This window comes from Zingiber officinale, chromosome 8B (genome assembly GCF_018446385.1).
Source record: "Zingiber officinale cultivar Zhangliang chromosome 8B, Zo_v1.1, whole genome shotgun sequence".
NCBI lineage: Eukaryota > Viridiplantae > Streptophyta > Magnoliopsida > Zingiberales > Zingiberaceae > Zingiber > Zingiber officinale.
Genome location: NC_056001.1, coordinates 61,537,436 through 61,551,660, shown reverse-complemented (window position 1 = coordinate 61,551,660; position 14,225 = coordinate 61,537,436). Strand labels below are relative to the sequence as shown.

The following is a 14,225-nucleotide window of genomic DNA, read 5'->3' as shown; positions in this document are numbered from 1 at the left end:
GAACTCAATAAGGCCCGATTGAATTCTAATTTTGTCAGTAAAATCCTATTAAGTTGCGACATATTGATATTCTGTATCTATTTGAAAATTTTCTTGCAGTGAGAGGAGGGGAGAGAAAAGAGAATTACTTGATGTCGGAGAGTAGATCGCGTCACGAAGAGGACGTACGATGTCAGCAATCGGAGAGTGAAGAGAGAGATCGATGAGATAGGAGAAAAATTAGGTTAGGAAATACTAAATTCGTTGAATTCAACGATGAAATCTATTTTAGCCATGGAATTAAATAATGTCGCTGAAATAGAGACTACAGTAATTTCCAATTAAATCTTTGTTGCTAAATTAGCGATATATAGAATGAAATTTTTGTTTGAGCGACGAAAATTTCACTAAATTAAATATATTAAATATGATTTTAATTAATAACGACCGATATTACAATGGAATTATAATTCTGTTCTTATTCGAGAGTTTTCTGGCAGTGGCAAGGGTTGAGTAAAAGATTATTTAAATCAAATTAATCAATCAACTTTCGAAGTAATTAATTTGAATTTTTTTTTTTGAAATTATTATTTTTATTTATTATTAGAAATCAATTAAACAAATAAAACTGAAATATCATCGCTAGAGTCTAGACCGATATATTATAATTAAACGATTTTTTCTCACCACCACATTGGCATGAGTATTTTCAAAAATTGAGCTACATTGAGTAGTAAATTGACATTTCTAATCAGCCTGCTAAAGCCAGTTTGGATCCTCTGTCCTCATTTCTCTCTGTCCCTGTGTCTCATGGTCAATCGGACGGATCAAATTAAATCTCAATGTATCATGGTATCTTTAAAATATGTGCAGTATCCTCATGATGTATAAAGCATCCATGAGATTTAATCTGATCCGTTCGATCAGCCATGGAACATGGGAACAGAGAAAAATGAAGACAGATGGTCTGAACTGGCTAAAGCTAGTAAATTTTTCCAGATCTTGCGAGACTGGAACGAGCAACCTGCTAATGTTGTACAGTTGAGCCTGAAAGGTCTAATGTAGAGTAAATCTTGTTGATGGGATGTCCACCTCCTTCAATCCAATGCATAATGTAATGGTACAGTGGAAAGCCTGAACTCTGGAGTGAAAAACTTAGTCAAGAAGATTTACAGCCTAACAAGGTAGAGGGAAAAAAGGACTCATGGTTTGGGATGAGGAAAATGTAGATTAAAAAATACCCATAAATTTTCATTACTGTTCTTAAACTAAAAATTTCATATATCTATTATAAATTATTGAACCGGTAATTCTAAACCGTCGATTCGAACCATGATCGCCAAATGATATCTTAGACGTACACTACCTTTTAATTTACAATGAGACGATGTGGAGAAGGAAAACTGTCATTATCGACTTAATGTCTCACATTGCTGCACTCCCCAAACTAAATCAAACCAGCCATTATTTTAAAAAGTCTATCCCCAAACACTTTCTGTGACCTAATCAAACCCTAGCTTTCACGTGAATCACTGGCATCGTAGCCCGTAGCCATGGCCATGCATGCATGCATGGCGGGCGTCGAGCCATGTCACCCTTCCAGCGCAATCTCGCCGTGCATGCCCACCCTCACATTCCATGCGTGGCCTTCGCAGGCTCACTCGTGACCCTTTTCCTCCATTTTTATCGAAACCTCTTGCTCAACTTGATGCCGTTTCGTTCCATCACGCACAACTTTTTGGACATGATTGGTCAGGAATCTCGGGCACGCCCTAAAAGATCACGTAAATTTTGATAAATTCTATTGATTTAGTGCTATATTTTCTGTAAGGTTCATGCAAATTCGATCCGACTACATGATGCGTGCATGCGTGCATGCGTGCATGCATGGCGTCTATAAATAGGCCTTAAAGGGTTTGGGGTTATAGCTAAGACTACTGTTTAGGGTTTTATATATATATGAAGTCCAATCCGATCTCAGCTGCTCAAATGGCGCCCAACGGGGAGATGCTCGTCGTCGCCAATTCCTACGCCAAGAGCAACTTCGAAGGCCTGCAGCGCGCCATCTCGGACCTCTCCCTTCAGATCAGTAAAGAGGCGGCGGCGGCGGCAGTGGCGGCGTCGGCGGACGCGTCCAAGCTTCCGCCGATCGCCGAGGTGGAGGACGCCAAGTGCGAGTGCTGCGGCATGTCGGAGGAGTGCACGCAGGGGTACATCCGGCACGTGCGTGACAAGTTCGCCGGCCGGCTGGTCTGCGGGCTGTGTGGGGAGGCGGTGAAGGAGGAGGCGGCGAAGAATGGCGGGAGGCAAAGGGAGGCGGTGGAGGCCCACATGAGCGTGTGCCGCCGGTTTAACCGAACCCACCCGGTGCAGCTTCAAGTGGAGGCGATGAGGGAGATCTTGAGGAAGGCGGCGAGAGGCGGCCGGGCGGCGAGAGGCTGCGAGGCCAAGAAAGAATGCCTCACCAGGAGCTCAAGTTGCATCCCGGCCATCACTAAGGAGATGAACAAGTACTGCAACTGCAAGAAGAGTATTAGTTAACTGATCATTAGGCACCTTCTGATCAAAGAATAACCTAATTAAACCTGGGGTTTTATCCAAAGTTACTATAAAATATAACTTTATCTAAAACTGTTACAACATATAACAACTTTGGTATAGTCAAATTGGTTTATGTTGTAGTAGTTTTGAACAAAGTTGCTACAGGGATGTTTTGAAATGAAAAATAGATTGAAACACTGCTTTATAAAGTACCCATTTAGTTAGATGTAGATTGTCTATAATCTATATCATGACTCAGCTATTGTAAAATAAATTACTTAAACTTGTGAAAAATTAATCTCTGAAATTTGAATTGATGCTTTGCAATTGGAATACAAACACAAGTTTGAAAACTCAAGAAACATTCACTTCTCTTGAGTTTTCTTTTCTTCTCTGATTCTCTAAAGAGTTCATTTATCCCTCTCAACCTAAGCTCCACCTCAATCTCGTCTAAGTATTCTAGAGTCAAGATACCAGTATATTGTTTTATAACATGGGGAAGGTTTAATAACTTAATGGCAATAAATTAAGCATGGTGATCAAACAAGTAAGCATTTAAAGATTAAAAATAAGAAATTTGACATGATGAATGAAACAATATTTTTGAATTGGCACTAGCTATCATTCTAGTACTATCAGATTTGTGTCTACTTGATTGAAACTCACATTTTAGTTGACTAGATTATATAAAATTTAGAATTCTAAATTAAAAAATATCTTAAAAAAATCTTCTTCTTTTTTGAAATTTTGCATGCACCATATTTAGTGCCATAAACATATAAAAAAAAAATTCTCATGCAAATTCATCAGATTAATGGTTTTGGCATACAATTTAAGTAGTTCAAAAGTTTCAATAGTTTCCGTGTGAAGCTATGTATTATATTTTATGATTAATTGTCATATCAATTTGATAATATGTATATAATCAAATAACATGGCGCATGGTTAAGCCTGAATTTGATGGAATCCTATCAAATGGTGCATAAGCCTTATCTTTATATATTGGTTTGTATCCTAATTAAATCGGTTTTATCATAAGTTGACCTTTGGTTCTCCAAATCGTATTTAACTATTTTGAGCCATTTGTGAACTTATCTATTCGCATGTTCTCAAGCTTCAATCTCAATTCTTGATTTTTTTTTTTAATTTAAAATGTCTAACTCAAGAGTCTTTATTCGTACCTACCATGGGAAAAGAATTAATTTTAGCTTTGGTTGTTCCTAATTCATGTTCTATGGCCTTGGTTTTTTCCCCTATATTCCTCTAATTGCATAAAAAAATCCAGCATTAAATTATGAAATTGAAAGCTAGAGGATCGAAGAATTTAGTATCCCATTGCCCATCTTCTAGATGCTCCTTTATGAGCTTTTAATTGTTCTAGGGGATTCCTCTAATTGCATAATTTATTTATATATTAATTTGTGAAATTTAAAGTTAAGAATTCATTACCACATTGTCGATTGATGTAGAACTGACGTAGAAGGAGCCGAGTTTAATAGGCCATAATTTTTTACTCGGGTATTAGAACGAGATGATTTATAATATAAATTGAAGTTTGTTCAAGGATTTATAGTTGTTATTGGGCAAAACCTATAACCGACTAGTTTTAGGTCAAAAAAAATATTGTTTAGGGTCTTTTGAGAGACTTCAAACATTTTTTTTAACTATTTTTGATAATATTCAGATTTTTTTTATATTTAAGGGTATTTTCATCTTTTACAGGTTATGATTTTGGGTTTATAAAAGCATCTGTTTAGTTAATATTATGAATTATCTTTTGTTATTGAATAGAATTCCTTTTTAGGTAAAACCAAGAGATGATGATTTCTCTTTGTTGACGATTTCTCTTCATTTGTCAATTTCTCGTGTCTTGTTTTTTTCCAATTTTTCAAGAGTGATCGAATACTTGAAGGGATGCTCGAAACAAGTCAAGAGTGACTTTATGCTTGAGGAAAGGCCAGAATCATGAGAATTAGATAGTCCTTTGTTCGAGAGGAGGATTGTTGAGAATACAATCAAAATCTCACATTGAAAAAATATAAAAAATATTATGAGTTTAAAAAAAAAAAAATATGTTCATTAATATAAGATCTTTTGGTTAGACTCAAAAATAAATTTATAAGGGCTTAGTCCCAAAATAGATAATATCTAAATTTTTTTATCCTAATATAAACTTCCACCTCTCCTCTTTGATTTGTGTTTCACTCCTTATGTGTCTCTTTCTTCACACATTTACTCCTGTAGAGATTGATAGTTTTCTTGTTGTTGTGTCCTTTTCAATTGATGTGAGATCTTAAATTACGAAAAAGGTGGATGCTTGTTGTCCAAGAGTTTGAATGATCTCTCATTCTCCAAAATTGAGATTTGATCTTCAATTTCTTCCTCGTCAACTTGTGGTTCCACGGATTGAATAACTTCAACCTTTCAACTTGTGGATCCTTCTGCTCAACCCAATTCAATATTTATTTTGAGCTTAATTATCGTGCTTGCAAATGCTTACCATGAAGGTTGATTATTTGGTGTCACAAATCCTTTGCATTGGTGAATTCTCCAACCTTGCTCAAATATCTCCTCAGGCTATTCACTTAACTTCAATCTTTTCTTTTTGCTCCTTTGTCCATTTTCTCCTTTTGAGAGGATTCCAAAAGGCTCTTCAAAGCCTTTTTCTAATGTCGGATCCTGTGATCAATATTTCAATAGATTGGCTAGAATTTGAGTCAATTGAAAACAAACAAAGTAACCAGTAAAACTTATCAAAAATGTCATTTTGAAAGCTATAAACAGAGGCTACGACAAGATTTGCTTATGCTTATTATTATTTTTTATCTTCCTTCTAAAAGAAAAAAAATATATGCCATTTCAGATAGGTATAACTAAGAGATAAGCATACACATACATGTGTGTTATATTTGAAAACAAAATCCAAAATAGGCGCTAAATTTAAAAATCATCTAAAAGTTTTACTTGATCAATTCACTAAATACACAAAACTCTCAAACTCTAGTGTGCACTAATTTGCAAACGCTAAGACATAATGTGAAGGATTACCATATAACTTTGAAGCCACGGGTTCAAGTCGCGGAAACCGCCTCTTGCGACAAAATGTAAAGTGGTCCGATACTTACTGATTAGACATATGCTCAACCAACTGAGGTGGGCCATCAGCCATTATAGCCTGTTTGTTTCCAAGTTCCTTCCTGTCCTCCCCCTGTCTCTAGACATGTTCCTAGACATTGTGGCTTGTTTGTTTCCAAGTTTTGATATCCAACACAAGAAGACAATTTTTGTTCAATATAACAGATATGAACCTTACAGCAAGGTTCTGTTTGAGGTGGTTACTCCCCCTTGACCTATCTGCTACTAGTGGATATGGAGTTTGTATGCACATCAGCCACTCCACACCTCCCATTTTTGTGGTGACGAATCTTTGGAGTCCCTCGTGCCAAGATGCCACATACTGAGTCGACAGACACCACATATGTTACAGAATTGACCATGTTTAGGTAACAGATAACTCCATCTGAAGTGGATATTTGACCCAATCCAATCTCAGATTTATCATTTGGGACGAGCATTCAACCATTGCCGTGGCAATGAACAGAATCCATCATAATTGTGCAAAACATACAAAGTTAACAGACCAATTAGTCAAAGAACAGATCAGTAACAACATTGGATTGACTCGTTTAACAACAAAGAAAGAAAAGAGAAACTTGGTAGTAATGATGCTTAACTCAAAGTTTGAACATATCGTATCAACAGACATAGATTTCAAGCTTATATTCTTGCCATATAACTATAATTTTAGAAACAGCTCTGCCTGATACAATTTAGTTGACTAATTGCAAATTTTCAAACCACCAACAATCTTGAAGGGATAATTGTTGTCAACAACATCGCAATGCACTAAATCTCCAAAATACTTTTCAGCATCTCATAAAAGAAATAGCTCAAAGCTGTAGATGGGAGTACCTGCATATGCACAAACTATGACAATTAGTGATTGTGATTACGGTAAAATATGACATCTGAAACATAATTATGAACACAAAAGGATGAGAACCTGCAGAGTGCTGGGGACTAATCCTGCAAAGAGAGACTCAACTCCTTCTCTTCTGACAATATCAATGAAGGCAGAAGACAGCCCTAAATTGTTGGATTGCTGGAGCTGCAGCTGCCTCCTTATGACTTCTAGAGGATAGGTAACTGTCTCAGACACTGCCCCTGCAATTGCACCATACAACAAGGTATTCGTCACACCCAACTCACTCCTCTCGCCATGAGGGTTCTTCTTTAGGTGTGAGTTCTTAAGGATGTCATAGACAAGGTAGAAGACTGCACTCGATGGCCCCATGCTGATAAGGGCTGCATTCAGGCCCTTGTACAGTGAAAGGAAGCCTTCATTCTGAACCATATGGCAGAAGCACCCTGCCACTCCTCCAAGAGCTTCGCCGCCCGGAGCCGCCAGTCTTGTTCTTAACTATATCAAAATCAATAACCAAACATAACAATTCAATGTTAAGGAATCATGACCAATTATCTATCTATTGCCACAACTTTACTAACGGTATCCAGAGGAATGCATAGGACAGTGCCAAGGATGCCGGCGATGCCACCACCAATGAGCCTGTCATGATTTGTGATTCTCTTCTTCCCCACGGAGCGGATAAGCCAATTCACATACATGTCGTAGGCAATGAAATTGATAGACTTGAAGGGAACCATGCGCAAGAGATTGATCCCATTGCCCTTCCAAAACCCTCTCAAACCTTCAGAAACCCAGATGCACTGGACAATCTTTAGCCAGGAATGCTTCGACCCCTGCACGATACACTCCAGCTTTATCCTCTCCAGCGGAGCAATGCACGTCCTGCACACAATTTTTCGTTGGGGAAATACAGCAAACAGGACGCGAGCACAGGCCTATAGCAAAAGCTTAGGGGACGGGACCTGGAAATCACTGTGGACACTGCGCCTGCGACGATGAATTTGGGCATGTCGTTCCACGAGCCCTTCCCTTCGGGTTTACCTGAACTCAACCCGCTGCCGGCGCTCCCACTCTCCTCTCCTCTTCCTCCCTCGACGGCGGCCGCCACTCTTTTAGATCGGAGGACCTGCCCAACCCTCCTGGTCGCATGGATCCTGGCGCTGGCAGCCACGCTCTTCACGTCGATCAGGAAACTCAGTTCTGAAGCGGAACCGGGCCTGATGGGGAGATTGGCGAGGAGGAACTTGGACACCCAGTGGGAAATGGAGAAGGATCCGGCGAGCACTTCCCGTGGGGCTTCGATCGCAAGGTAGGAATCTTTGGCCATTCTGTTGTCTTCCAAGAATAGAGCAGACATCCCGCTCGACTGTTGCAAACAGCCAAACACTACGAGCTGCGGAAACTGTTGCAATGCCGGGGGTGTTTAATAGTGATCAGCGCAGTGCAAAACGATGAAACATGATTCAGAAGCTTGTTCCATGACGGAAGTTTGGAGATTTGACGAAGACGAAGTTCCACGGATTCTGATGCCTTGTGAGTTGAGACATTTTGTTAAGGAGTCGACGTGGTTTGGGAGCATACCAAAATCTGCGTGGTTTGGAAAAACGTCCGCAGATAAGTTTCATATACATAAATAAATTTACATAATTAGTGATGTGATCGGTTTATTAATATTCACTAATAATATTAGTGAATAAAATTTATAAATAAAAATTAACTAATAGTATTCACTAATAATATTCAAGATAAACTTGAACAATTATTTCAAGACTTAACTCATTTAAAGTTGGATTCGATTTAACTCAATTAACTTATCAAATAAATTTAAATATTCTAAATCTTAGTTAGATCCTACCACTCATTAGTCACCGCCACATATATATATACCAATTACTAATTTTTTAAAAACATTAATTATATTAATCAGTTAATTAGTATAAGAGTTCAGATATTAATAGAATTTATAGAAATCTACCTACCGCCGAAAAATACTATTCAGCGATACCTACCATATCTATGGTCGAATAAATAATATTGAGCGAGCGAAACTCAAAATAAATTATATTAATATTTTTTTTCACGTTTAAAATAATTTTAAGATTTTAATTTTTTAACTATTTTTTATATAAAATATATGTATTTTTAAAAGGGATTGATGGGATTTTAATTTTAAGATTTTAAAATCACCCTATTCAACCATCAAAAATCGATTGAATACTAAAAGGGCTTGATGGGACGAGTGCCGTGCGCATAGAAAATTAAATAAACGTGGGACGCCTTCTTTTTTTTATCCATATTTATTTGTACGGAGAATTACCTAAAAAGCCTCTCTTATTTATTTATTTATTTATTTATTTATTTACTAATTCCATAATACGTCGATGCCCCTGTTTATCGAAATAAGCTACTAGCAACCCGGTTATTACAAGTTTGTACTGTAATTTGTATTGATTATTTAATATGATCAAAATTTAAATGTGTATCAAAAATATATAATTTTTTTGGATGGAAAATATAATTTTAGAAAAGTGAGGTAGTGGGTCATTATTTTTTTTAAAAGGTAATTTTATCGGGTTTTTTATATGGATGTTGAATACATCATAATTTAAAACATTAAGCGTTTTAATAAAACAAACACCCTTGCTATTTTTTTTTATTGAAAAACAATCTCATTTTTTTTTCTCATGTTGTTGTGATTTAATTGCGATTTAACTTATTTAAAAATTGATTTGCATAACTCATGTTATGTAAAATTATTTAAAATACCTTACACTTCGAACTTTAAATGATCAAATTAGTGCCTCCAAGCCAACCTTGAATTTGGCCGTTTTTGGACATTTGAAAGTTCAAATGTTCAACTTAAAGCATCCCTCTCAAGTTAAACATGGGTGTCTAGCGCATGTTTAGTGTGCACTATAAAAAATTAAAGAAAGATGTTGATCTTGGTTGATTGACTCGTTATACGTTTCAATCATTAATGAGATGTAGTATCAGGGTAGAGGGTCTTGTAAGATTTCCTCTGAAAATTGTCTGTTGATCCATTCGAGAGACGTGTTACTTCGGGGCGCTTTGCCTTTCCGTGCGTCCTGAACGGGAGCATCGTCTGAAGACGATCCTCGCTCCTGATACGCTTGGGCTATCTCCGAGGGGATTTGGAATAGAGTTCAATGGAAGGGGATCGGCGCAAGCGGCGCTTCCCCCTGAGTGTCGGTCGACCTTCGGTTCTGCCCCCATACAGAGAGTTGCTCCGCTCGGTGTTCTTGCCCCGCTCGCCTATCGGCCGCCGATGTTGCAAGCTGCGGTGCTAGCCAATCGGCTAGAGCCTGTTGTTGTTGTTGCTCGATCATTTTCGCTGCTCGTGCTTACATGAGCATCTCCAGCTCCTCCTGAGTGAGCGTCACGGTGGTTAGTCGTCCAGCGTCTTCCATCTTCTCGGATCGGATGCAGATGACGTTCCCACATACATTACCAAATATGATCGTATCCGAAAGTTGATGAGATGAATGCTGGGAATGTGGCGCTCCTGTTGTCCTCTAGTGGGCGTCACTCTGACCTACAACACAAGCAGCGTCAGTACCGAGCCAGGGAAGGGGTCCTCAACGATAGCCCTCCAACGCTCAAGTCATCCTCCGACGAAGCAAGAAGAAGAAACAACGAGAACTGTAGCGCAATAATAAATATCGCATGTAACACATACCTCCGTCGGTGCTTGGACCTCCCCTTATATAGAGTTTCGGTAGCGTGCGTGCATACTTCCCAAGGCAGGCACGCATCTCAAAACTTTTCTTGAAAAGACATGTCAGTAAAGTGTCCCTGACAGAGTACCTTAACGAGCCAAGCATATCTCTAAAGTGACAGTAAAAGCTTATGTCGTACGATCCTTTGTCTGACCATGCCGCCTGTCAGCGGTACTAGCTCCAAAAATGATGTCAAAAGATATCCTGCTGTGTCTATTGCTTGGCCGAGCGGAATAGCTGCTCGTCGAAATTTCGCCGTCCATGCGCTGTCTGTTGTCGCGCCGAGCGGAATAGCCACTCGGTTGGAAGTCCACTGCCAAAGTGTTGTCTGTTGGCGGGCCGAGCGAGATAGTCGCTCGGCCGGAAGTCCATTGGCATGCTCGGTTGATGTCGTGTCTGTTGCTAGGCCGAGCAAAAGAACAGCTCGGCTCGGCTTCTGCACATCGTTCTCTCTTGAATGTCGAGTGTTTGAATGCTCCCCGGGTCGAGGGTGATGGTGGACCAGAGCCTAATTCTTCCGACCGACCGACATCGTCAACCCATTGATCATCTTAATTTTGACATTTTTTTGACCTCCACCGTGATAAATGGATGTGACTCTTCATCATCACTGCATCACTATATATTTGGGAGCATACCAAATCTAAGTTAGTTCCTACCACTCATTAGTCACCACCACATATATACCAATTACTAATTTTTTTAAAAGCATTAATTATATTAATCGTTAATTAGTATAAGAGTTCAGATATTACCTTATAGGATCGAATTTATACAAATCTACCTAGTGCCGAAACATACTATTCAACGATACCATATCTATGGTCGAATAAATAGTATTGAACTAGTGAAACTCAAAATAAAATTATATTAATATTTTTTTCACGTTTAAAATAATTTTAAGATTTTAATTTTTTAACTATTTTTTATATAAAATATATGTATTTTTAAAAGGGATTGATGGGATTTTAATTTTAAGATTTTAAAATTAGCCTATTCAACCATCACAAATCGATTGAATAGTACACCTGAGGATATTATGTAATTTTAAAAGGGATTGATGGGACGAGTGCCGTGCGCATAAAAAGTGAAATAAACAAGGGACGTCTTCTATTTTTTATCCATATTTATTTGTATGGGGAATTACCTAAAAAGCATCTCTTATTTATTTATTTATTTATTGGCTAATTCCATAATACGTCGATGCCCCTGTTTATCAAAATAAGCTACTACCAACCCGGTTATTAAAAGTTTGTACTGTAATTTGTGTTGATTATTTAATATGATCAAAATTTAAATGTGTATCAAAAATATATTATTTTTTTGGATGGAAAATATAATTTTAGAAAAGTGAGGTAGTGGGTCATTATTTTTCTTAAAAGGTAATTTTATCGGGTTTTTTATATGGATGTTGAATACATCATAATTTAAAACATTAAGCGTTTTAATAAAACAAACACCCTTGCTATTTTTTTTTATTGAAAATCAATCTCATTTTTTTTCTCATGTTGTGATTTAATTGCGATTTAACTTATTTAAAAATTGATTTGCATAACTCATGTTATGTAAAATTATTTAAAATACCTTACACTTCAAACTTTAAAGGATCAAATTAGTGCCTCCAAGCCAACCTTGAATTTGGCCCTTTTTGGACATTTGAAAGTTCAAATGTTCAACTTAAAACGTCCCTCTCAAGTTAAACATGGTTGCCTAGCGCATGTTTAGATTGCACTATAAAAAACTAATGAAAGATATTCATCTGGATCGGTTGATCCGTTATACGTTTCGATTGTTAACGGGGTATAATATTGGTACAGAGGATCTTTAAATGATCAAATTAATGCCTCCAGTACCCTCGCACTTTGGCTTGTCTCATGACCAGCTATTATCGTGATGGACTTTATTTTCGGAAGATATGTTGGCTTTCCTTTTCATCTTTACCATGATCACTTGAATTTGGCCCTTTTTGAACATTGGAAAGTTCAAATGTTCAACTTAAAACGTCTCTCTCAAGTTAAACATGGTTGTCTAGCGCATGTTTAGATTGCACTATAAAAAACTAATGAAAGATGTTCATAAGTTGCCTTATAAATCAATTTATGATAAATATTTTTTTTTTTGACTAACTATGCATGTGAAAGATAGAAAATGTGAAGGAAAAAAAAAATCACAACCACAAGTCTAAATCCATTGAATACCACTCATTTACTCGACACTGGTGCATGCTTTTGGTAAAACTTATATTTTGTTAGTCACATGGCTTGATGTTTAATTAAGCGAAAGATTCAAGATTAAGTGCTCCAAAATGATGTGGATAGAAATTATTATGTACTAGTGGTTGAGCTGACCGCTTGTTTAGAGCTAGGATCTCATATATTTAATTTGTCTTTGAGTAAAACGTGATTGAATATTGAAAAATTGGATTATAGTTAGGATGAAAATTTGATTTGGATTTGTGCTTTTTGGTTTTTGAACATCGACTCTAGTAATGTTTTTCTTTTTTGCACTCAAAATATTTAATGTTTCTTAGATGTTTGGACAATCAACATTGCAATATCTAATTTTATTCTCATTTTTTTGTCCTTGATTTTAACTTTCTCCATTGTAGTCACTTTCTGATTGCATCTGAAGTATATATTATGCCGTTGAGATTTGAAAGAGTGCTAGTCATATTTTAACTTAATTTCTTTGATCTTCAGTATTCACCATCCTAGTCATGTGATGTTGATGATTTTTCTCAGAGTTGTAGTTTTTCAAATTTGATCATGTCAAAAACGATAAAGATAGTCGGCTAAAAATGTGGCTTGATGGTTGATCGTGTGAAGACTTCATTATACCCTGTAAAATCAAGAATATCAATGTCGGACCAAGGAAAGGATCTCCGGTATTAGTCCTCCAATGCTCAAGTCAGTCATCAGAATAGTGAAAATACAACAAAGAACTGTAGCAACAGTAAAAGTCTAATTACAAATAACGTATACTTCCGTCGGTGCATGTATCCTCCTTTATATAGTACTCCAGTAGCATATATACACATTTCTCAAGACACATACACGTTTTTTCCAACTGTCCTATGAAAAGACATGTCAGGAAAGTATCTTTGACATCATTCCTTAACAGGGCATGCAAATTCCTAACATGACAGTGGAAGCTTCCGTCATACGATTTGTCTGTTGACCATGCCTACTGTCAGCGACACCAACTCCCAAAAGCATACAATGAGTTAAACAAGGTGTCCCACTATTTGGCCTAACGGAGGAGTCGCTCGGCCAAGATTCCTTTCCCGATCAATTTCAGTTGTTCTTCTCCACAGTCGCTCGGCTCGATAGGTTGTTCCTCGCGTGACCGGACCTGCAATCCGGTCAGACTAGCCCTTATAAGGTCGTCACAATTGTGAACATCTAATGTCCTCTCTATGATCGTCCCGACTGAATGAGCGATCTGCTCAGATGAGTCTCCCGGCCGAACAAACCCTTCAGGCCCGTTCGGCCTGTTGCCACCCGCTCGACCAATTTTGGTGACCAGGCAGTTTCCTACCTTTGACGGCCTTGACTTAACTTTAACCTCTATGTCGACTGCTTTTCCCACCTTTGACGTATACTTGGTGGGCTCCCTTTACCACCGCATCACAAGCCTTCTCAAGTCTAGTCGAAGGAGGTTGTAAGTCCGATTGACTGGACCAGTAGTGTCTTCGGTGATTTCCACGTCCGATCGGACATTCTCAGTTTCAGAACAATCACTCGGCTATAGTGAATACTGCAGGTGCTTTTCGCCATGAGTTAGAGTTGCCGCCTGATTATCATTTACTGACATGGATTTAGAGTAGTCGCTCGGCTATCACTTACTGACATGGATTTAAAATAGTCACTCGGCTATCACTTATTGACATGGGTTTAGAACCGCCGCTCGACTATCACTTACTGACATGGATTTAGAGCCGCCGCTCGGCTATCACTTACTGACATGAGTTTAGAGTCGTT

General features: G+C 37.8%; 2 protein-coding genes across 2 annotated transcripts; one reads left to right on the top strand and one right to left on the bottom strand.

The window, feature by feature from the left end:
• Positions 1-1,931: 1,931 nt before the first annotated feature.
• LOC122014109 lies at positions 1,932-2,576 on the top strand. Its single transcript, XM_042570293.1, has one exon. It carries the CDS (start codon positions 1,939-1,941, stop codon positions 2,518-2,520), a length of 582 nt encoding a protein of 193 aa, XP_042426227.1. The 5' UTR covers positions 1,932-1,938; the 3' UTR covers positions 2,521-2,576.
• Positions 2,577-6,102: 3,526 nt separating this feature from the next.
• Positions 6,103-8,112, bottom strand: LOC122017921 (probable mitochondrial adenine nucleotide transporter BTL3). The gene is made up of 4 exons (XM_042575642.1): positions 7,471-8,112; positions 7,087-7,390; positions 6,584-7,000; positions 6,103-6,492 (listed from the first exon to the last, which is right to left on the bottom strand). Exons 1-4 carry the CDS (start codon positions 7,863-7,865, stop codon positions 6,427-6,429), a joined length of 1,182 nt encoding a protein of 393 aa, XP_042431576.1. The 5' UTR covers positions 7,866-8,112; the 3' UTR covers positions 6,103-6,426.
• Between the last annotated feature and the right edge of the window lie 6,113 nt (positions 8,113-14,225).